The 25,828-nt window shown below is 37.7% G+C and overlaps 2 protein-coding genes across 2 annotated transcripts in view; one reads left to right on the forward strand and one right to left on the reverse strand.

Annotated features, from left to right (window-relative positions):
• Positions 1-766: 766 nt before the first annotated feature.
• MSH4 (mutS homolog 4) lies at positions 767-25,077 on the reverse strand (the record flags this gene model as incomplete). Its single annotated transcript, XM_010000315.1, has 20 exons — positions 25,068-25,077; positions 23,665-23,829; positions 22,215-22,378; positions 20,866-20,976; positions 19,684-19,799; positions 18,896-19,069; positions 16,349-16,521; positions 15,538-15,605; positions 14,437-14,511; positions 13,977-14,041; positions 13,292-13,461; positions 10,978-11,114; positions 10,043-10,146; positions 9,107-9,231; positions 7,165-7,365; positions 5,873-5,991; positions 4,597-4,725; positions 2,981-3,155; positions 1,273-1,361; positions 767-948 (listed from the first exon to the last, which is right to left on the reverse strand). Coding segments are annotated over exons 1-20 (2,552 nt in total), but the record flags the coding sequence as incomplete, so codon positions are not given.
• A 575-nt stretch (positions 25,078-25,652) lies between these two features.
• LOC104391091 (aryl hydrocarbon receptor-like) overlaps positions 25,653-25,828 on the forward strand; it is an 18,799-nt gene continuing 18,623 nt past the window's right edge. Inside the window, exon 1 of the mRNA XM_010000317.1 lies at positions 25,653-25,666. Coding sequence (XP_009998619.1) covers positions 25,653-25,666 — 14 coding nt within the window. The remainder of the gene's footprint in view (positions 25,667-25,828) is intronic.

A 25,828-nucleotide genomic window follows, 5' to 3' on the forward strand; every position in this document is an offset into this window, starting at 1 on the left:
ATAGGTAAGGGCTCTTGGCCAAATTTGGTTAGAAGGATGTGTGGCAGGATAAGTTCTTTCAAGATGGAATACATGGCTGCAGTCACTCAGTGAAGTTGTACTAAAACAAAAGTAATTCAAGGAAAAAGGATATTCAACTTTTTATTGCTTTCCTATTACTCACTTTCTAAATAAAACCAGATGAACAGTGTCACTACCAGAATAACTTGCTGTTACTGCATTACAAAAGCAGCTCTGCCTGCCCAGCTCTGTGGAGGAAGCAATCCTGGATCGCATAGTTATGTTGGCCTAAGCATAATGACTGAGCTAGAATCTTCCTTGGGAAAGGAACAACAGGATATATGGATGCATGTTCAACAGTGTAAGTAGGGCTTGCCTAGGCAAGACAAGTGGACCAGCCATTTCACATACTGTTTGTCAGGCAAGATCTTTAGTATCAGATGTAAGAGCTACAATACCTGCTACATCATGTAGAAAATACTAAATATTACATATAACTTTTTTGTCTCTAAAATAATGAAAGGGATATAGTTCATTATCAAAAAGAACCCTGCTCCTTACACAGAGTAAATGCTTTTATTTCAGGTAATGTTGGTAATGTTTGTGGGGAAAACTGAGAAGGATATGGTCTTTCAGTAGTGAGTATAATTTAGACTAAGAATTAAGAATTTAATAACATGTGAAAAGCAGTGTTTTCTAGTACTATGGAAAAAAACAAAATCACGCAGTCATAAAAATCAGAGCCAGAGCCTATGCTACACATTACTTTTGCACATCATTTTGTCCAGATGCAGGACTACTGGCTTCGTACTTTTTCTTCAAACCTTTCAAATAAACGCGCAAACTGTCTGGATCCAGTCGAGAATTCCTGGCAGTCTGAACCAACCTCATGGCTAAATGGTACACAGCTCTCTGCTTCATCATCTCAGGAGTGCTCTTCTGCCTGTGCTGTTAATAAAAACATACACATTCGTTAAAATATGAAAGACACTATGTTTTATTATCAAAATACTAATACTAGCCATTTCCCAGCCTATTTCTGATCTCTCACTCCAGGTTTGGTCAATAAAATCACATCTGATACTCTGCTTTGTGCTGTCACCGAACAGTCACCATCAACAGAAGCTTTTGTAACTGGTTCCAGAAATACATATTTTAGTGAAATCTATTTTCACAAAACATAGACAGTCCTTATCCCTCCAGAAACTGAAAATATATTTGAGTTTTATGAAAAACTGTAAATCACAGAATTATAATTTTCTTACTACATACCAAAATTTGTTTTGCAATATGATTTGTGATTTCCTTTGCATCCAAAATTACAGATGATGGCAGGGAGGAAACTTCTGCAGCTTTTAATCCTAAACATATAAAACACAGATCAGGATCTTTGATGTAATTTTTTCCTCTACCTTCCATACAATATCTACCAGAATTAACTATAACTATTTTTTGAAAGAGTGAAGTTTAAATTTTTAATAAAATAATATTTTTTCACTTTGTGTGTTTTTGCTTGTTTGGGTTTTGAAAATAAACGATACAGTTTTGAGAGTTAAAAATTAAAAAGTCTACTTTGCTGTAACACTGCTTCTAAGATACACTTCCACATGAAGTTACTGCTGTAATACTGTAACCAGGCAGATGTGACACATTAAAAATGGCACAGTAGTGTTAACAGCTTTCTCTGTTTATTGGCAGGCTGGAAAATACTGAGGTTGTGCTACATGTGCTCGCCATTCAGCCAGACATCCAGGGGATACGATGCCATGTTCCAACATCCACTCTGTTGCCAGTAGCTGCACTGCCAGATATTCAGGGAAAGGAAGAGATGTAAAATATTTTTGTCTGCCCTAACATGCTTTTTTACTTTCTCCTTTGTCTGTGGCCCTGGCTGTCAGGAGGAAATTCTGTGCTTCATTGGGTGCTTTCCTCCTGAAAGGTTAACATGAAAAAGGGTCAAGAAGAGCCCCTGCACTTTCTGAGAAAGTAACTGCACACAAGTAAGGTAAAGGCAAGATACCCAACACTGAGTTCGTAAAGGTCTCCTGTTCTCTGAGAATACTCCCATAATATACGATTTTTCCGAGTCAGTGGTGTTGTAGCACTGAAATTGAGCTTGTGCTGCCAAAGGTAGAGAAACTTCCTCTGAAATTCTAATAAAAGTCCAGTTTTTAAGTCAGCTGTAGCTTGACTGGAATAGTTTGTAGTCTTCTCTTATCACTAGCTTGCAGCTAACTTCCTATCAATGCCATCTAAATCAAGGATCCAACTTCAGAATCTAGTCTTTGGGAACATGTGGATTTCTGCAATTCTTTAAAACATGTAGTTGTGCCTTACTGTCACTCACTCATTTCTTTATTGACCCATAATTCATCAGCCTGTACAGTATGATCTGTTCTGAAGTTAGAAGAGAAGTAAAATCACTTTTCCAGAAAACACTAATGCATTCTTTAGAGTAAGCTCTTAAAATAGCCTTAGGGTGATACACAGCTCCTGTCCTTTTTTAAAGAAACTCGATTCCTCTTTGCTAATCAAAAAGGCCCAAGCTGCTATTTAACTTTGTATCACTACTTATGGCAGGAACATGAGAGGTTTACCCAACACAAACCTCAGCATTCACAGTTTTATGTCTCTATAGAACTTTCACTTGCTTCCATAAGCAGAGACTAAAGAGATCAAGTACTGTCTGCTCAGAACGGCTCATCTCATTCAAACAGGTGAATCAAGTAGCTACTGACATTAATGTTTTTTTCACTATGAATTTCATGCAAGTTCTTCCTACTACTCCAAACCAGCGTCTCACTACATGCTTACTTAAAACATAACATTTATTTGGAACATATTACAGATCTGCAGTTGTTAGTCTATGAGAGAGATACAAACTCAGAAGAAAACTATCAGCAGAAAAAGAGATTCTTAATAACTGAAATAGTAACTCACATAATCTTTACTAAGTTAAAGGCACAGTGGAATCCATTACCATAGTTCTTTTCCTCTGTATATCCTTTAGAGAGCGTGTAAGTGTAAGCAATTTTCTCCTTATTTCCAGCACTGCTTCTCACATGTTGCACTTCAAAATGGCAATTTTCCACATTGGGATACAAAGCATCTATATGACACAGTTCCAGGAAATGTGTAGCAAACAATGTAAACGCCTAAATAAGGAAACAAGAAAGAAATATTATTTTGGATACGATCCTAGAATAAATTGCAATAAATAAGAAAAATCAAATAGTATCTCAGATGTCCAGGTTTTCCTCCAAAACACTTAAAAGCTGTCTTTACAGTACTAAAGAAGTTTAAATCTTTAAGCAATGAGTTCTACCATTGGCAAGGGTATCTCTTCCAACTATGGATTCTCCCACTCCTCTCAATAGAAGGAAAAGGACATCAGAAGTAAATGGAAATCCACAATGCTTACAAAATCCGACTAGGATTAATTCGAATGATTGTTAAATGGTTGCCTTAATATTCTCAAGGAATGTTTTGGCAAAAGTACAAGCTACAGAAAATACCTCAGTTTTCTAACCAAACCACAAAGGTACTCTGAATAAACTCTGGTGAGAAACGGAACACCTACACTTTTATTTCAAAAACCTCATGACAACCTGAGAATGATCACCTAACTAGTAATGGAGGTGAAATTTCCAAACCATCATCCACTTCTCTAAGCAAGTCTGTAACCTCTGTGATCAATTCGTACACTGTGAAACCACCACTGTGCTCTGGAAAGGTAACAGCCAGATGAAGAGGCTCACCCTTAACATTCAAGCATACAAAGCTGCACTAAGCAAAACTGGAGAGACTGGGTTATGCTCTTCCTACATAGAAATGCAAGCTTGCAAGCAGGTTGCACAGTGTCTGTGACCAGTGTACTGGTTTGGGCCAGGACGGAGTTAACTTTCTTGAGAGAAGATTCTATAGCGCTGTTCTGGATTTGTGATGAAAACAGACACCAAGCTTTTAGCAATTGCTGAGCAGTGCTTGCACCGCACCAAGGCCTCTGCTGCTCCTCACCTTGCCCCAGCGAGCAGGCCAGGGTGCACAAGCAATTGGGAGGGGACACAGCCAGGACAGCAGACCCCAACAGACCAAAGGGGTGTCCCGCACCATATGCTGTGGGAAGGAGCAGGAAGAGGGGGAGGTTTGGAGTTACAGTGTTTGTCTCCCCAAGCCACAGCTGTGCTGGTGCAGCCCTGCCCTCCCGGGGCTGAGTGAGCCCCTGCCTGTCCATGGGAAGGAGGCAGTGAGTTCCCTGTGCAGCTTTGCCTGCGTGCTCAGCTCTGCTTTACCTGTGGAACTGCCATCTCAGCCTCATGTCCTCACACTTCTGCCCCATCCCACCCCGGAGGAGTGAGCGAGTGACTGGCTAGGGCTTGGCTGCCTCCTGGGGTTAAAACCACAACAACCCCTCAACAGAAGTGCAGCTTAGGTCAGCTTTTTTCCTCCATCACCATAATTCTTACTGTTCAGCAATTATGAAAAATATCATATTTAGGCAAGACATTAACTAAAGTTAAACTACAAGAAAATACTGTTTACTTTCAGTAGGACAAAATAATTATAAGGTTAAATTATTTTTCAAACGAGAATTACCTTTAAATTCAACAGATATTCACAGGCAGCATAACAAATGCCAATACCTTCTTCAGCACTGGTACCTCTGCCTAGCTCATCAATGATGATGAGTGACTTGTCATTAGCATTTTGTATGATGTATGTTATCTAGGAAAATAGTAAATGTGTTATCACTCCTATAAATGCATTTTGAAAAAAACCAAACTCTAATAGGAGTACAGCAGCCCAGAAACCAACTGTATCCAGGGCCCCATCAAAAGCAGCATGACCAGCAGGTCAAGGGACACTGACTCTCCCCTCTACTCTGCTGAGACCCCCCTGCAGGGCTGGGTCCAGCTCTGGAGCCCCCAAAACAGGAAGGACACGGAGCTGTTAGAGGGAGTCCAGAGAGATGATCCAAGCTGGGCTGGAGCAGCTCTGCTCTAGAGACAGGCTGGGAGAGTTGGGGTGTTGAGCCTGGAGAAGAGAAGGCTCCAGGGAGACCTTAGAGCATCTTCCAGTGCCTGAAGGGGCTTCAGGAAAGCTGGGGAGGTACTTGGGACAAGGGCAGGGAGGGATAGAATGAGGGAGAATGGATTCAAGCTAAAGACTGGGAGATGGAGATGAGATCTGAGGGAGAAATTCTTTGCTGTGAAGGTGGTGAGACCCTGGCCCAGGTTGCCCAGGGAAGCTGTGGCTGCCCCATCCCTGAAAAGTTCAAGGTGAGGCTGGATGGGGCTTGGAACATCCTGGTCGAGTGGGAGGTCTCCCAGCCCATGGAAGGGGGGTTGGAACTATTTGATCTTTAAGGTCTCTTCCAACCTAAGCCATTCTGTGATTCTACGATACTAGGAATACTTTGTATTATTCAGAAGAAACAATGCAGAAATTATAAAATCTTGTCAGATCCACAAATTTTATCTTTTCACAGCTTTCAAATACCCATCAGTTCTAATCAAGCAAAGACTCATCCTACAGTACTCTTTCTCTTTTCCACCAAACATATCAAATTCCTATAAAATTGAGAGGACTGAGGCTGACTCTCCTGGAACTGAGAGGGCTCAGGCTACTACAAATAAATAAGGTCTAAGAAATAACATGTTGAAGCTACTGTTCTGATTTTTACTCGTACTGGGGTTTCTTTCTATTCAAGATATGCCTGGTTTTCTGTGGTTTATCATCAAGGTAACAGATGAAAGCTGAATTTCTGACTACTTGTCAAAGTACAGTCTTTCAGTGTAAATATACCAGCACAATTTCTATTAACTTAACAGTAAAAACAGGCCTTGGACCCTGGATCAGCTATGTTAAATACCTCTTTCATTTCCTTCATGAATGTTGATGCATTTGTTTCTATATCATCATCCATACCTATTCTGGTAAAAATTTGCTCTGCAATTCTAAAAGAACAATACTCTGCTGGGACATAAGAACCTACAAAAAAAGTGAAATACGAGTTTTCTGGTATCAGTGTGACAAATGGCCATTTGCCTGAATATGGCAGTGGGGGAAGAAGAAAACTTCATTTTACACTCAGTGTTCATGCACTGTAGAGAATGCATCTTATTCTGTAAAGTTTCAGAAGATTATGTTCTCCCATTACTTTATAAAAAAACATCACATAGATACCATAATTAAATAAGCTTATTGGTAAAACCTTAACAAATCATACGCCTGAAGTTGTGTGTCAGTCTAAAGGGATGTAGAAGTGAGAATAAACACTAGGATTGACTTACATTTCTGTAGCCACGGAGTCACTAATCCCAAGGAATCTTAGTTTTCCCAAAACAATATTGTATTGCTTTATCAGACTTTGAGGCTTATTAGTTTTCTTGAATGGAAAAGAACAGGAAACCTACCAAAAGACCTTACAGTCTCCTTTATTCATATTAAGCTCATGTTTTTGAGAGCATTTCCTGAAGAACTTTCAGCTGTTGCGGACTGGACCCACAACATGTGGTGGGCAAATTTTATTCTCTACTGCTAAGTAGTTTCAGTCCAGTAGAGTTTGGCTCAGTCTATTAAGGTGTCTCTCCTGCGCTACCAGCCTCATCTTCAAAGCAGAAATCATGAGAAATTCCCAAATATAGGGATGAGTCTCAAATTTTACAAATATTTGTTTTATAATTTTGGTGACATAACCTTGCAGTATTTATTACTAGTTTTATTTATATATTAATTCAACATGGCTGCAAGCAAGTTTCTCCACATAACTGAGTTATGCTTGAGTTCATCTGTTCTTTTTGGATACTCACACAGAAGCAGCCTGACATGCATACTTCAAGGACACTTGCTATCAATTGAGCACAGGTTCTACGCTTGGTTAAAGTGCTCAGAACTGAAGCACACAACTGTGTTTCTCCTAAGGAGAGACTGAGGAGGCTTCCAGATGCAGAAAGGGGCCCCATAAGTTTCCAATGGCAGAGCCAAAACCTGGCAGTGGCATCTATCAGTAACACAAGGGCTGGTAGGAGCAAATTAAAACTACCTGTTACTATTTAGATACAATCTTATTCTAGAAGCCAAATTGTTCAATTTCAAATATATTTTTAACTAGCAAACAATAAATGTGCTGCACAAGATTACTAACACAGTACACTTACTCACCAATCTGTGCCATAATTTGACAGAGAGCAATCTGTTTTAAGTATGTTGATTTTCCACTCATATTTGGTCCCGTAATAATAACAAAATTGTTACCCTCTGTTAGGTACGTGTTGTTAGACACAGGTTTTTCCACAGCTATCTTTTCAAGAATGGGATGCCATCCCTGCTTGATTGCTAAAGTATCTGTAAATTCTGGACGAACTAAATGAGAAAAAAAAGATACAGGACATTGCAGAGTTAGTATGGAAACCTTTACATTATTATACTATGTTTTGAAATAAAGTAATTATTGCAGAGCAGAAGTCAAACTCCATGATCCTAATTCCCTGATTTTTACATTCGTGTAGTAAGCAAGGCCAACCTGCAGCAGTTGGGCAGAATTACCATCCACTTTCAGGTAAAGACGCTAATTGTCATGCAGGTCTGCATGATTTACTACTACAAAAATACTCCATAGTTAACACTTCATTTCTAAATTAACATCCTGTGTTTGTGTTTTGTAGTAAGTAGTGCTGGACTCCAGTAATAAAGAAAAACACAAAGAGCAAAACTTGAAAAGTAATTAAAACAGAAAAGCTTAAAGCCAGTTTCGTAGCTATTACATTTTTAATTATTTTTATACTGCTATGAACATGTAAAATAGAGGGGTCATGAACTCTATTACTACTCCATATGTGCCTTTCTATGTAAGGCTGGAAAACAACAAAGTAGCATTCATTCTATTTCTGTTAGATTTTATCATAGTGACTGTTTGGTTGTATACTATGCCCACTTTGATCAATCTGATACTGGGACTACCTGTATGCGCTTTTGTAGCACACAGTTCTTTTCAGAACCTATTCTGCATGCCCCATGGTAGCACTCCAGGCTAACACTGCAGCACTCTTAACTGTGGTGGTCTGTTTAAACAGAGCAGCCTTCAAGACAGAAGTGCCAAAACAGGTTTGCAGGTTTAAATGTTGGGGAAATCTACCTGATACAAGTTTTTCTCAGTTAATGACTTAGATGAGAGTCAATTGGCAAAGGGGACTGAAAGCTACAAATGACAGTCCATTTATTTTGGTGGATACACATTCCTGCCTGGCTGTGCAAACTGCAGCTGTAGATTCACGGCAGAAGTCACGTGGGTTTGGTCTTACTATTACTGCTGAAGAAAATCTGTGCTCTGACTCATTTGGGGGAAAGTTTGTGGCAGCTCAAGTGTTTCAGTTACTTATCAATTCATGGGCTACAACTGGAATAATCTCATAAAGATTCACAGTCCATACTGCACTGATCCTGCTCATGAACTGGAAATCACACTGCAGCCATCAGTAAAGATGAGCTAATATCTTGCCTGAGATGGCTTCCAGACCATCTAGTAGTGGTGTAGTATCTACACCACATTGTACCGTAGGTATCTCAGGTCAGCATTAATTCAAGACAATTTGTCAATTGCAAAACAGGGCTAGGGAAGCAGTACGAACAATGTGCAGGTAACCACATGATCCTGAATTCCTCAGAAGACTCCACTTCCAAAAATGTTTGAAAGTGCTACGGAAATTGAAGCTGGTAAAAAAGGTAGCCTCATATCGTGTTTTGTGGCATATATTCCCTGTTGATCTACTTATATTATCTTCTGTGCTTTCAGAAGTGTAAACTCAGAATGTTCACAGATTTTGCGCTTTTTACTAGAATATGCTTAAACTAACTGTCTCAAACAGACTGTGAAGGCTTACAGCAGCTGAAGGCCAGAATGTAATTTCAACAGATGGAAACAGAAAGAATATTGCCACAAAACTGGCAGGGATGGACCAGAGACACTCACCTAAAACATACTGAGACCCAAAAAAAAATAAATTACATGGACGTAGCAATTGAAGAACCAGACAGAATCATCTGGATGTTCTCCAACAGAAGGGGTTTTTATCTGGCCCATGACAGAATCAAAGAAGTAACTTACCATAATCAGAAAGAGTGCAGGCATGGGCAAATGAAAGCAGCATATCCAGCATTGACACAATGTCAGACAGCTTGTACAGGCAATTAATGTGTTCATAGATCTCATTCAGTAGTTTACACACTATTCTAAAACAAAACACTGATTTAGTCGTTGCACAGCACATACTGTCACTTTATACAACTTTCAGAAATAAAGCAAGCTAATATTGTTCATACTACATACATTAAGATAGAAGGATACTCATAACATGCAGTAAACTCCAGCAGAGGCAACCAAATGTATAAATTTTCTTGAAGCAAATGAAGACCTTATACTAGCATCTCAGATAAAATTCTATCAGAAATAAGACACACAGCTCAAATACGAACAGCTCATAAGAAAGCTTCACAAAGAGAATGACCTAAAAATACAGAAAAGGATCGAATATATTTTATGAATATGTTAAACGCAATTCTAATTCCCTTACGCCTTCGTGTTAATAACTACCTCCATGGTTTCTAGAAATAATTTCCATTAAACTGACATGCAACTACATACTTTTTAAGTCTTCTGAAATAGACTGCAGAGCAACATGACATGCAGCAAGGATGAAGTACAGAAATAGTGCTGTAAACGCAAGGAACTGATTAAAAGGAATGACTCTGCATTACAAAACTGATGCATTTGTTGTGTCATTTTGTGCAGATAAATCACCCATAAAAACATAATACAGTGGCCACCCTTATTAGTAAGTGCCTGTGTATTTGTAATCATATCTAATACAATGCACACGTTGTGAGTTTTTTGTCTCAGGAAGTACACTTGGTCAGTGCTGCTTTGGATTATTTCTTTAAGTAGCCATAACTTAAAAGAAAGCCTGATTAAAACATGCAATTAGCCGTTAATTAGACAAATAAATTTACTTAGCAAGTATTACATAACTTTAAATGGTCTTACAAGTAGGTCATGTGATATATTTCTCTCAGGGACTCCTGACATCTTTCATTCATTTTTATTAAATCTGCTGATGTGAAGCTATATGTGTTTTTCATTTTAGTGATCTAGAGGGAATTCAAACCAACAATAAGAACTTGCCATCTTATCAGAAGCAAAAATAGTTTCTAAAAAGCAAACAGGAAACAACCTGGGCCTGGAGGGTGGGAAGAGAAGCAAAAAATTCAATACCTGGTTTAATTTTTCCCATGTAAATTTTAACAAAAAAAAAAAACAACACATAAGAAAATGCAGTTATCAGATATACATCAGAGATATACAACTTTATATTTACACACAACATAATTGCATGTAATTGCAAATTTCTGACTATATTAAGTAGAAATATAGGCAGTTATAGTAGAAATATACATAGAGAGATATATACACTATATATAGTAGAAATAGGGCAGTCATAAAAACACACCAATTACACCTCCATTTACTTTTAGATATCTTCATTTAAATTATTTTGTTGCTTAAATGACTATATAGTGTGTACTTTACCAATGCATTCTCCATTCTATATCCATGAAATTTTAAAAAAAAAAAAAAACAACACATAAGAAAATGCAGTTATCAGATATACATCAGAGATATACAACTTTATATTTACACACAACATAATTGCATGTAATTGCAAATTTCTGACTATATTAAGTAGAAATATAGGCAGTTATAGTAGAAATATACATAGAGAGATATATACACTATATATAGTAGAAATAGGGCAGTCATAAAAACACACCAATTACACCTCCATTTACTTTTAGATATCTTCATTTAAATTATTTTGTTGCTTAAATGACTATATAGTGTGTACTTTACCAATGCATTCTCCATTCTATATCCATTAAGTATACATACATATTATGAAAAAACAATTCCAGTATAGATACCTTTGTAAATTCTGAAGGAAGCTGGCCATTAGGTAATGTTGAACAATCAACATTCATCTGGATAAAAAACCCACGAGCAGAGCTGAAACTTGTCTTCATTGGTAGATTGTACTTTTCTGCAAGTTGTGTTATCATACCTACATAACACAAAGATTTTACCCAAATTACATACATTAATGTGCTTATACACACATACATGTTTGTGCTGGTACAAAGATGCATACTGTTAATGTGATTTATAGGTATTGAATGTGTCAGGTAAGTAACAACAAAAAGCCTCAGATGTGGGTCTCCAGGGAGTTTTTTAAGTAACATATTAATGTCATAATCTGGCTGCATAAAGCTATTGGGAAAAAAAGTCAGTGGAGAATCAGATAAATTCACGTGCTCTTTAAAAACAGTTTGTGCATTTGACCAACTCTCAGGCAGGCCTAGCTATGGAGAGGAAAGTTTGTGCAAGCACTTAGCATCAGTGCCCATCAGTACACTGAATGTAAACTGTAGACTAGGGACTCTCCGTGTAATCTTCTTTCCCCAGACTGAGTAACGCTTCACATTTGTAATTCCCCCCTTAAACCCATCTTGTTCCTAGCTAAGATACTATACATGGGAAACTGTAGGGTAATAGAAGAACATGTACAGATACATAATGAGAATTCTGAATAACACAAAGAGGGCAACAGCAAGGTCCTCCCCTGAGAAGAAAGGATCAAGTTAGTGGTATTTCCCTGCTGCTCACTCCAGGGAGCAGTAAATCATAGAATGGTCTGGGTTGGATCCTGCACCCAGGACTGGTGATTTTCTGCTCTCTCGCAACTTTTCTTCTTTTATTCTCTCTCTCTCCCTTTTCCTTCCTAAAACCACTTAGAAGTGCAAGGCCTAACCACAATTTTTCTCAGGTCATGCAGCTCAAACATATCTATATTGTGACTTCTCTGATGTAAAATCTCAGCCTTTATGACCACCCAGCCTGAGATAGTAATTGCAGTGTCAGTATTTCTTCTGTAGTTTTAATTAAATCTAATATTCATGTATAGACCTTGAGTATCATTTCACCTTAATCTGATCAAAGGGTATCAGACAGTTGAGCATTTCCTCAGATGGTCATATTTTAATCACTCTCCCTGGAAGGGCCAAGTCTGAGACTAAGTTTGGCTCCAGCCACACCTGGGCTCCTCTCTGAGGAGAAGTTTAGAAAGCAAGAGGGACTAGTCTGAATCTCCCTGGATCACCCTACCCGGGTAGCCCAGGACAGGGTTGGCTGTCTGGGCTGCGAGCACACATTGCCAGCTCATGTCCAGTTTTTTATCCACTGGTACCCCAAGACCCACTTTGCAGAGCTGCTCTCAAACCATTCAACTCCCAGCCTGTACTGGTACTGAGGATTGCTCCAGTCTAGGTGCAGGATCTTACACCTGGCCTTGTTGGGCTCCAGGTGGTTCACACTGACCCACTCCTCAAGCCTGGCATGGTCCAGAAAATTTTGCAAGCGCATGGGCTACAGTGAAAATGGGAAGACATTTGTTCACACATTCCAGAACCCTAGCAGCCTCCACATTTAGGAAGGTTTAGGAAAAAACCAAACCAATAGCATCTGTACTTTTCACCATGTGCTACACTGAATGTAAGACTAGAAGGAAATAGGAAGCCCAAAACATATGACAGATGCTAAAGTTTCTAATGCTCTTTTAAGTTTCCAGTCATACACTAAACTAGGAAGATGGTCCTTTAGTTGGAAATCAACATTTTAGAGTTAAAAAAAGGAGGTCTATTCCAGAAGATTTTTTTTTTCTTCAATTTTGACTTAATCATAATGGGGAAGGTTACTGAAGAACAGAACAGACATTCTGCCAAAATTCCTTTCACTCATATTTTCCAGCTCTTTAAAGCTTTGCTAAAAGTAGTCTGCAGATAGATCAAGACTGCTTAAAATACAAAGAACAAAGACCTTGGATATCTTAATTCAAGAAACTAAAACATTTACATGTTTTATGCAGAATGTTCTGGTTCCAATAACTGTTACATTAACTTTTTTTGACTTCTAAAGGATAAGGAGCAACAGTTTTTAAACAAAGGAATCACAATATAATCGTTTAACTTTATTAAAATAAAACTGAGTTTTTATCTACAAAAGGAGAATCTCAGTATGTATCTCCAACGTACTTCAGCTACTTACCAATCACAACCAGCTCATACCAATACTAAACACTTTTCATATAAGAGAAGGATACAATATACACAATTACATGGCTTCTACATGCCAGGTGCAATGTACTTTGAACTACAAATAAATAAAAACTTGGTTCAGAAATACCTGCTATGTCGTCAACAATCTCTGTGTATGTTCTACGAGCAATGTCAAGGAATTCATTGATGTTTGGCTTAACAGCATAGCACTTCTGGGTCCTCATACTCAGACACCCTTTTGTGTACCGGGTATCGTCATTAATCACCGCTGTGATCTTTTCAAGGATAATTCTGAATCTGCAATATAGCTACATAATACTTCACTGTTTTATTTGCAAGACCACCCCAAGATAACAAATAAGAGTACTACAAATAACTGAAGCAAATTATCTACTGTTAAAACACTGAACTTCATGTCTGGTTTTGCCTCAGAATGAAGTACGACTACATCCAAGTCTGACCAAAGACATAATCAAAATCTTTGGGAGATCTAAATTATTTCTAAAATATACAGACAACAGTTGATTTTTGCATTATTATGGGGATTCAAGGAAACCACTACTGCTGTCTTCTCAGAATTATTTCTAATGGAGTACAGTTCATTAGCAATTGCAGACTCACAGCTAACTTTCTGTTTTGCCTTCTTCCCTTGGTTTGTTGAAAATTAGCATTTTTTGAGAATTAAAATAAACTTTCAGGCAAAAGAAATGAGCTATACCTGTAACTACAAGTACACAAAGATGTAACGTCTAAGATCTTACATTCTTAAGAAAGATGAGAATTTCTGCTGTACCAGATAAAGTGACAAATACCTTGTATCTTCAAGAGAACTGTAATAAGCCTTCAGCAGCGGCGTGTTGCAGCTTCTTAAAGCAGCCTGTTGAATACAATAGGGACATGAACAGTTGTTTCTCCTTGTAGCCTTTTTAAAAGACTGAGAGTTCTTAGATTCACTAAGGTTCATCAGCAGATGTATAAACAGCTCATGGAATGCAAGCACGAGTTTCAGTTACATGTTTGTTATAAAACGAGTAATTCAGGCAATGGTGGGAATCCAGTTCTTGAGTATTAGACTCAAAAGCTTAACAAGAGCTTTTGTATTCTGCAAGATACAAAGGAATCTTTTTTTCACTCTTTGATCCTTACTGTTCCCTTATAACTTGAGATATTCTGTGCTATATTATTTGAAATTTAATAAACTGCACTATATAAAAACAAGGACAAAACAATTTGCACTTCATTTAAAAAAATAATAAAACAGAGACAGCTTACTTTTAGAGGCTCCACAAGTTCCAAAGTATGTTTCAGGTATATTAAATTAGTTATTTTTGATTCAGCAGTTTTAACCTGTTGAAAAATTTTACAAATATTGGAGGTGTTTACATGTCTGCCTGCTTAAAAAAAACAACTAAGAACTAGTAAAACTCATACTGTTATCTGTAACAGCTTTATACTTGCTAAATTGCTAAAACACTTTATAAGATCACTTTGACAACTCAATGTATGCCTGCATAAAAAATGTTTTCCTGAATTTTCCACTGCCTACTGTGACAGTTTCCCCATCAGCAGGTGCTCATGTTGAACAGACCACTCACACTTCTAGTGACTAAACATGTGGGCTTTTCATAGCAGCAACTCATGTGTTCACTGGTGGAACATCTTGCAGAGAAAATTTTTATGGAGAGTCAGCATGGAACAGGCTCAATGGGTTAATCTGGCATTTGATAAAGGCAACTGAGTTAGCACTTGAATGAGCATGTTGTTGTACAAGTAGTAAGCTCTGCTATATTGGAGCCAGCTCAGACTGAAAATACTGCCACTAGAAGTTATTAAATTGTGTATATGGTCCTATGTATACATAAAGGCATACAGTCTGACAGTTCTAGTCGTACAGCTGATCTTTCATTCATTTTCCATATCTCTTCAAGGAAAGATGTGAGCAATTAACATGCAGCTTAAAGAGACTTATCTGCATTTATTACAGTCCCATTGGCGTCTGCATTTCATTTTGGTCTGCCTCATAACATGTGCAATTTAATGCAATAGATAAGAGCAGGAGCCCCTTTTAATTCCTAAGATAAGACCCTGAGAAAACTTTAGAGTAATCAGTTCTTCCATATGTTACTTATTCCTTGCATTCAAAGGTTAACAGAGAGGAAGAGGTCAAGTTGAGGACTGAACACAGAAGGGACTTTGAGACACTATTCACAACCCAGATATCTCTGTGTGCTTGAGATTTAAGGTTCTCTGCTGAACTATACCCTTAATCTACAATAACATCATTCCATGTCTTTTTTAGGTGCAGTCTTTGTCTAGTCGTATCATCTACATTTCTATGCTGCATGTTATAGCCAGGTCTATTTCAAAACGTACTGTATCCTGCTTTGGAATTTGTACCAAAACTGAAAGTAGTTGTTCTGTATCCAGGAATTTTGAGATAACTGTAAAGCAAAAGTAAACAGATCAGAAATTGAACTTAAATTGCAATAAAATCTGTTTTTGAAATGCACACAATTGATTAGTGATACTTGTGCTAATCCTTTTCTTTTGTTCTCTCTTCACATAAAACAGGTTAAAAACAGCTGCTATCAAATTACTTTGTCATAACTATGCTTGCTATAGCTAAGCACATAGTGATCACTGAAATTCAGCAATATCCTTTTTGTTAGATTAGACAGTGTTTCTGTTGTGACAAAGACTATTACATGATCTAACTTCAGGTGGACTAACTCATAGCCTAGAACTGTATTTTTTTTTACATTGGTGTGGACCACTGTGTTCTTTGAAGCAACAGAAAAAATATGCATACACAACAAGTATTACACCAGTAGTTCCTTCACCTGCTTTTATTGTGTATATTACATGCCCTTCCAACGGTGCATCTAGCCATGGTAGTAAAGAGACAAACCCAAATTCTTCACAGAAGCTATTAGCTCAACAAACTTCTATGCATTTTATCAGAGAAATTAACTTATCTTAGCAAAACACCCGAGAAAAGTATCACTATCATTATAGAGAAGACTTCAAAAAATTAAGTGTCCCCTATATAATTGTCACCTAAAAAATCATTAAATAAATACTTTTCAAACAGACTGAGTCCTACTGCATACTTTCGTAGCTTAGAAAAGATGTTTAAAAAGAAATACCATGTATTGAATACTATGTATTAAACATAAACTATTACCTGCTTGAAGACCAAAAAAGAGCTCCTCATCCTGGAGTAATTCCTGAACACAGTCCAATCTCATGTTAATTGTTTCAGCGTCAACCAGTGGCTCCAGGATATTGGATCTAAGTCTTCGACTTCCTCCTGGAGTTTTAGTGTAATTCAGGACACCAAAAAGTGTGTGACTGTTCCTTTGAAAACAAAACCCATGTGACAAATCCACTCAGAAAAATAAAGATGGTAAATGTCAAGTGTCATTTTCAGGGAACAGCCATGCTTGTGGGATGCTTAGCATATCCCTCTTTGCCATGTGTATCATATGAACTACAACAGGTCAGGGATTCAGGTAACTTACTTGAACTTAATATAATACCAGCCTTCATTACATCATTTTCTGAAGTATATAAATATATTTGTGCTCCTTTTTTCAGTATTTTTTGTAGTAGTATTGCATTCCTACTGCAGCGGTGCAGTCCACATTTTTTTTCTCTCAACTGAACTAATTAAAAACTAACTAACCGTACAAAAGGAGAAAAATTATAATCTGAGATCAACTACTAGTCAGAACATATACTTAAAGTATATTTCTGAAAACAATCTAAATTAGTTAGAAGTCCAAAAGATAATCAGCTTTACTTTTTTTAAAAGACCTGGCTTACAGTCAACACAGGAGCCAAATAACAGGCTAATAATTTACAATTATTTGTATGTTTAGGGCTTTTCCATGTTACACATCCCAGTGTCTCACAATGGGTTGACTGTATGTTTTAAAAGTCTATAATATTTACATCTAGTACATACCTAAATAGTTTGAAATACCTGAAACCTTCAATGCTGTTGGCTTGAAAGAAGGCAAATAAAAACACTAGGGCCATATAAACATACTGACTGAAAACAGAACAGGAAGAAATCTGATACAAATACAAGCAACTAACAGCATAAAGACAGATAGACAATACAAAGACTGCTGAAATACCATGGTTTAAAAGAACAAAGCAATAGTCAAGAGATTTAAGAAAGGTGGGCAAATTCAAAATGAGTTTAATTAGCGACATATTTACCACAAGATGCAACTCATGACAACACTTAGGGGGAACTCTACATTTGGGAGTGTCTATGCTGCCTACCTTTAAGCAACTGAGGGCTCATTTCCCTATACAGTAAATGAAGAGACAAGCCCCTCCAGAATTAATACTGGCACAGAACCTGATTTAGGTGTTTCTAGCGTGTGCCTGTACTATTGACTTTTGCCTGTTAATAGCTGACACAAAGATACATAAGCAGGCTTTTGGGGTAAGACGGAATTTGCTGTGTATGGCCTGATTCAAACTTGCCACTGGGTCAATAAAAATTCTGCAGCAATAATGCTAAAGGAATCTTAAAGCAGTTTACTGTTGCTCAGCTGCTCCTGTGACCTCCTTCCTCTCAAAACGACCTGTGGAATTGGGAGCAGTTTTCAGAGAAATACTGCGTTGGTGGTACCAGTCTTAAGAGTGGCTGGCTCCTGCAGTTCCATGTGAAGCACCAGAGCAAACAAGAAGGAACTGAGGACACAGCATGACAGATGAACAGAAAGAAACTACAGTTATCTCCCACTTCTGAGGAAGAGATCTAACTGTGTACTCTGTTCCTCTCAAAATTTAAAAAAAAAAAAAGGAAGAGGAAGGAAAAGGGAAAGGGCAGTAGTAGAAGGTTAAAGATGACTGATCTAGTCAAAGGTGTCCTTGCCCATAGCAGGGAGGTTGGAACTAGATGACCTGTAAGGCTTGCTTCCAATCCAAGCCATTTTAAGATTCTATGACATCTCTCCAAGTGGAAAGCTTTTTAAAAGTAACACGTGGAGAATAAGGAATCACCAGGCTTTCCTTTTAATATCAGGGTGACAAGTGGCCTTCTGAACAGAGGTGGAGATCAGAACCTGGCAGGCAGCAAAGTGCAAGTTCCAAGATTTTCTAACCAAAAGTGTAACAGCCTTGAGCAGGCAAGTCATGCAGCTCCTGCTGCCTAGAAGGCAAGGAACTCTGGGTGCATCAAATGCTCCAAACATTGTTCTCCCTCTGGAGCACTTCTATGCAATAAAGTACCTCATTGCATCTGACCATCATTAGAGAAATTACTTTGTCTGCCACTATCCCTTAGAGCTAAAGGAAAACAAAACAGTCTTTCAAGTCCATGTTTATCTTGTATAAAATTAATAAAAACACAGGCACTTTAACCGAATACACGCAATTTCCTGCAGAAATGTTACCCCTTCCATTTCATATTATGTGAAATTTTGGATCAATGTGATTTCTAAATTTGTATCAAATATAGACATCAATATAAAGATTACTATGTATTATTTCTTCCTTCAATTCTCTGCTAGGATTTCCTGTGCTAGATATTTTGTGCTGAGTTGCAATGCATTTCTCTGTTCAAATAGGGTTCTTTTTATAGCTCTGAATGGTATGCAAGTTCTGCAATACAGAAATAAATATAAATGGTCAGCTCTTTGACACAAGCATCAAGGGAACTTGGTGAAATGTGACTTTATAAAACTGTAATTTGTAAACGTACTATTCTTACCGAGAATCTCTGTTATTAATGACTAGCTCGAGGTTTTGTGCTGATGATGAATCTATCATAGCAGTTTTCTCACTCCCCTGAAAACGCACCTTGAGTGACTTAGGAGCATAAACTGAATTTTGAATAAATTCAACGTATTTTAGCAAAGCTGCAGCAGCTGCAAGACAGTAGTACCTTGGAAAGAAACAATCTTTAATGAGCGTGCTATTTAAATCCCACAAAGCCAAGCAAGCGGTGCACTAAAGAAATCACATGCACACTTCTGCTTTACAACTACTGAGGCTGACAGCACTGCCAAAGCATCATGTTTTAAACATTCATCAACCCACATATACCGCACATTTATGCATGTAAATATTGATGAATGTTTGAGTACCTGTACACTTCACACCCCACACTACACAGCTGATACTGTGAACACACATATTTCAGTAAAGTGTGGCTTGAAATGAAGACTCAGGTCACCAAGTATCACTATTTAAAATGGTTGGTACAAGGACAACATTTGCTGAGGCCAGAAAGGCAACTCCAGCTGTTAAGGTGTATTGTCAAGGAAAGGGTAAAAAGGAGAAAGATGAAAGCTCTGAAAACTAAACTAAATAAATAACTGGCTTTCTATTTAAATTTCTAGCAATATCAGAAACACTGACACTGGAGAGCAAAATAAAATAATAGCTCTGTTATGATACTCTAATTTCTGCAACAAGCCCCAGACTTGTGTACTAAGAATGTAAACAAGCTGTTAAAAACGTATCTGGACATGGTGTCTTCTCCTTAGTTAAACATACTTTGATTGAATCTCCATGAAAATGGTGCTAAATTCAGATGCACACAATTGCTCTATGTATTCCAAACCTTTTGTTTCATTGAAGTATTTTCTTTGGACAGTTGTAAAAGTCACATTCTGTGAAGAAGCAAGGAAAAGCAAATATTTCAAGAAGTTAGAGGATTTTTAATCAGACTGACCTCTCTATTATTCTAGTGATACACATTTCCAAAGAATCTATCAACTGATCCAGCAATCTCTCTTTGTGGAAGTATTCATCCTAGCTTATTAGCACAAGCAAGCCACACTTCGGTCACCTATCTTTCCTTCTCTCTGGTAGTGAGTACTTGACAAAAGTCTCATACTACTGGTCTGAACAAATTAACAGAGGCTTTTTCTTAGATATTGCTTTTCCTCTCAAGAACTAGCTACTAACCTAAATGTTGGTTACAATTAATGACTTCTTGAAAGACTTATTTTCATGCTAGCATTGAGCTACCTCACATTCAAAATGTAGTTTTCCTTTGCCAAGGCTTAAGCCAAAGGGATGATTATCAAGCTTTCCATGGTCAACAGGGAATTAAGATATTCAGGTCAATGTCACTGAATGCATGAGATGCATAAGTCATTTATGCAGGAAAGAGAGGATACAGGTCAGGAAGCAGAAGAGGACATGTGAAGAAGCTACCAGCAGTGTAGACATGAAAGCAAGTCCAATAGACACCAATACAGTTTTTTAAAAGTTCTGAGGCTTTAATACTCATCAATGACACATACTAATTCACCTCAACCTCTACTACTCTGGCAGTGCTCTTTTTTGCAGTGCTCCAATTCTGCAATACATTAGCCCCATCTTTCTAGCAGGTTGAAAGAACAAAGAAGGGGCAAATGAAAATGCTTGATTCTTTTATCTCTGAATCCTTCCTAGGTTCAGTATTGCTCAAATTCAATGCCACAAATCCACAACTTTCAGCTTTAATCGGTATTATACTTATCTCTGTAACTGTCAAGATTAGAACTCGCAGTATTGGAGCTTCATTTAGATTATTCTTTACTATGGTAAAATTAGGCCCGATAATCACAGAAAAGACAAACATCTGACTGCATTTAAGGTTCTAGAAGTTGGGAAAAACTCTCAAATCATCAGTTAGATAAAAGTGATGAACAAAATCTGTAAAATATGGAATAAAATTTAAGAGTCTACCTTAAAGTGTTCTGTTATAAGACTGAATAATTTTGTCGTGCTCCCTGCATCACAAGCAGTGTTCGACATTACTATTTCTAGTGGTGTTAAAATCTTGAGTTTAGTAATAACCTGATAAAAAAAATCAAAATAATAAACACACGTTCTAAAATACTTTGCCACAATAATGAACCAGTAATAATTAATTACAGAATCCTTGTATCTTAAAATTGCAGTTCCAGTCTTGTAAATAAAGACCAAATTTTCTGCTAACAAATGAGTCAAATTTATCTGTATCTATAGATCCAGATATATGAAAGAAAATTTAAAAAATAGAGGTATCTACCCTCTGTTATTTAAAGACAGAAACATGCTTCTTGTTGAAACAAGAGATAATATCCACAACTATATTCCATGGCTATGATGGGAGAAGGACTTATTTTGAGCAGATGGCAGCTTTCTGGGCTTGCAGCTGCAAAATTAGTGGTGCTCTGGAAGATGAAGAAGTGCAAGAGGTCCAAACAGCAATAACCTTTTGATTGAGGCTTGGTATAGACTTTGTTCTTAAGTACTAAGTATTACAGAAGTATTTCTGTAGCTGCCAGGCTCCACGTGTACTTACATGTGTTAGAACCAGAATAAAAGCATTTATGATTAAAAAAAAAAAAATCTACATTATACAACATACATTTTAGTACATAGACTTGACAGCTGTTTATACTGAGTCAAAACTACTTATTCTCTTAATTAAATCTAGTCTTTATTTCTTGGAATACTGTAAAGACGCAACAAGTCACATTTTCGGGCATGTGTAACTATGATAAAACCACTAAATAAGATGTTTTATTAATGCTGGTGCTGCATAAAGGAGAGATTATTCACCAGACTAGTGCAGAGGACACAGTGCTGGTGGCATAACACTTGGCTGTAAACTGAGTGAATTTCATTTTCAGCTAACTGAGAAGTATTTACGCAACCATAAATAATAAATAAATAAAGCCAGCCCTACACTCACCCTACACCCCATTTCTGCAGTCCTGCTCTCAAGAGTTGAAACATCTGCAAGTTCTACTAGCAGGTATTGCAAAATCTTCAAAACAAGGCATCTCACTCCCATAGTTCAAACACAGTATTTTTTGCAGAAATTCTACTTTTTTTCTCAAAATGTTCTTTTCTCTTCAGCTAAAATCTGAGACACAGTAAAGAAAATAGCAGTCCTTTCAACACTGCACATTTTCTATAACTTGTTACTTTGACTTTTGAAAAATTTCTTCTGCAAACTAAGTCTGCTTTCCCATTAGTCATGTATTTTTTAAACAGTCACAATAATTAGCCTGTAAAGGATACAGCAATTAAGTATGTAACAATACCTTGGCATAAGTTGTATTGTCTGCAAATTGTGATAGTATCATCTCAGGATTTTTTAAGTCAATACTGGCCATTCCTACTTCGCCCCTGGCAAGGCCTCTCCCTTCTACCACAGCTACAATGACGGAGGCAGCAGAATGAGAAGACACTGCAGACGAGGAGGTCACTGCAAAAGGGTTGCATAGCTTTGGTCAAGAGCCACGACATTACATCCGCAAAATCACACTCACAGAATCATAGAACGACAGAACTATTCAGGTTGGAAAAGTCCCTCGGGATCACTGAATCCAACCATCATCCCTATTCTACAAAGATCTCCCCTAAACCATCTCCACCAACACCACATCCAAATGACCCTTAAACACCTCCAGGGATGGTGACTCCACCACCTCCCTAAGCAGTCTATTCCAGTGCCTAACCACTCTTTCTGTGAAAAAGTTTTTCCTAATGTCCAGTCTGAACCTGCCCTGTTGCAGCTTGAAGCCATTCCCTCTTGTTCTGTCACTAGCTACCTGTGAGAAGAGACCAGCACCAACCTCTCTACAATGACCTTTCAGGTAGTTGTAGAGACTGATGAGGTCTCTCCTCAGCCTCCCCTTCCTCAAACTAAACATTCCCAGCTCCTTCAAGCCTTCTTCATCAGATTTATTCTCTAGGCCCTTCACCAGCTTCGTTGCCCTCCTCTGTCCTCGTCCAGCACCTTGAGATCTCTCTTGAATTGAGGTGCCCAAAACTGGACAACACAAACTTTCACTCCAAGTGAAACACGTTTATGTTTCTATGTTCATGGCAAGCCCTCTCAATTTATCAAACCTAGTAACAAAAAATTAGAAAAAAACCCCTTATATTGATTTTGGTGGGTTTTTTGAAAAAAAAAAATTTAGTATCTTAAAATTGGTTTGGCTTAAGTCTTCCCAAATGTCAGCAAAACTCAACCAATCTCATCTTCAAATATGCAACTAGCTCTCCGAAACAGTCCTTATAAAGATTAAATGTGAAATTTAAGATTATAGCTCCTTAATACTCAATGTCTTCCTTTCTGAAGACCCTAAACCTAATTTTCTTACCTTGTCTCTTTCTTTTCCCATGTAGATGGGAGACTGTAATACTCAAATAAGCAAATGTTTAACTTGCTGAACAGAAGTAATCACCACTCTGAAAAGCTGTTGCAACACAGGCTATGGTAGAACTCAGACAAACTAGAAAAAACCCTTCATAATCTCAGCCTTCTTAACTTTCAGCTGAAAGCTGAACTGAACCTTACAACAGATGAACTGAACAGATTCTTCACTTATACCTTAAGTTCACTTAATGTTCAGAAAAGATGCCACAGTATGTTTTGTGTTTTGAATACATTTCAGTCTCTTGCTGTATCACATTAAAATTGAGTATGCTTAATAAAACTTTAGAAACGTAAGTAGGACTATTTCCTTTAACAGCTGTTAGCCTTACCTGAATACCCCATAAGTGGGGTATGGCTTCTGAAAACAGGTCTGCCACAAGGAAGGGCTGCTTTTCCTTTACCCGTGCTGCTCAGGCCTCGCACAGAGGAAGAACTTGTGAGATTCAAAGCACTGGTGTTTTCTACACAAGAACTTTTGTCCCCAAAATACGACTCTGAGAGGGGGGATAAAAGTTTTGAAAAAAGACACATTAAATTGTACATCACCTAACTGGACAAAAAAGAAGTTTGCATCGTTTTTATTCAGAAAGCAATATAGACAGCTTAGAAAACTTTAGGGTTTTTACTAGAAATACAGCTGTCCAAGCAGCAACCCTTTGTGACATTCTCTAACAGCTTTCCAGACTACAAAATGAAATACAAATCTGTTCTGAAAACAAGCTTATATTGCTATGGTTATTTTCCACAATGACATTACATATACTGCAAATAAAAATCTACATTTATGTTGTTGGACTGAAATAATGCAATGGAAGCCACCTGACAGTGCATAACTTCATCTTCTAATTGCTGTAAGTCAGCTTTATCTCCTGGTTGCCCACCAGTTTTAAAACCCATATCTGAAACTGCATGAGCTTATGATTTATTTTTTTTAGGTGAGCCTTCTTTTTTAAAAAGGACAATAAAAGTAATCAAAGAAACATACTCAAAAACTCTGCCACTTGAGAATGATCTTCCTTTGAATTCATGGGGATCAACTCTCCAGAAATCATACCATAATCTGGGACATTTGTTACCTGCAGTTTCTTTTACACATGGATCTCATGATTTATGTACATTTTTAAGTCCTGCAAAATCTTTTTTCTCAGATAATTTCTAAGTTTCAGTAAATTATTTAAAGTATTTTACGTAAGTTCTCCTGAAATGTCTGAAAACATAAGATCTAGCTTTGATAGTTGCTTTTTTAAGATTAAAAATGAATTAAGATATAGTTTTTCCACTTAAAACTTAGAATATTCAATATACTGAGACATGTAAACACAAATAGATCTGTTCCTTCTAGTACACTAAATATTGATGTGTAAGACAAAATACAAAAAACCATTACTTCTGACCTTTTGGGGTTTTTTTAGAAGTGGATAAATAAGCACTGCAACACATACAGATAATTTTATTAAACCGCATTCACTTAGATTTTAGCATAAGCTCACTCAGAAGTTTGGCAGAAGAGACTTCTCTATTACCTTAGAATATCTAGTATCTGACATAACATGGGGAAAAACATTACACATTACATTAAACATTACATTAAACACCAGGTGAAACAAACTATCCATAGATTATTTTTTTTAAAACCAACATTTAACAAGTAAGTAATGCCCTACTCAAATTACCATTCTGCTTGGTTTCTGTTTGGGTTTTTTTAGGATTCATGACCAATCATATACATTACCCCAAGCCATGTTACCTTCCTTCCCAATTTACGCATAAAGGAGATGTACTTCAGAACGCATTTCAGCAAGTGTTATAAAGAATTCCGAATTCTTTGTACATAGTTTTTCCAATGAAAAAATACAACTTGAGTAGTTTTGTTCTGCATGCCAAGATACAGACTTTGATAGTAGGATCTAGTCTAACTAACTGCTTGATGCACACATGTTCAGTACCACGGAGTTGCTGGAGGGTCTCAGGGAAGCCAGAAGACTTGTATTATCAGCAGCTTTTTGCAAAGGAGAGCAAGTGCAGTGTTGGACTGTAGGACCACATCATTCTTACAACAACGATAACAGCACTTAAAACTATTTCAAAGCCCAGGCCAAAAAAACCCCAACTCAATCAACCAAACACAAAACCACCAACTGAATGTGGCTCAGGTCTCCAGTAAAGCAAATACTGTGTTGCACCTAGTGTATTGACCACGCTAGGAAACTGTGATGCGACCTAAAAAGCTTGTATTAAAAAATAAATAATAAACTGTTGAGGAACAACTACCATTGTTCTGCCTGAACGAAAAACAAGAGGGCACTAGGACGAAGAGATGACGCTGCCCCCGTCAGTACAAACACGGCTTGTCACCTCTCTGAAGCCCAAAGCAAGGGCGCAGCACACACACACCCCCGGGCTGCAGACGGGGAAGGCCGCACGCACCTGCCCTGCCGGAGCCCAGCGCCCTCCCCCCGCTCCCGCGGGCGGCCCCGCGAGGGGCGAGGCCTT

The sequence above is a fragment of the Chaetura pelagica genome, unplaced genomic scaffold, assembly GCF_000747805.2.
Source record: "Chaetura pelagica isolate M959 unplaced genomic scaffold, ChaPel_1.0 scaffold486, whole genome shotgun sequence".
NCBI lineage: Eukaryota > Metazoa > Chordata > Aves > Apodiformes > Apodidae > Chaetura > Chaetura pelagica.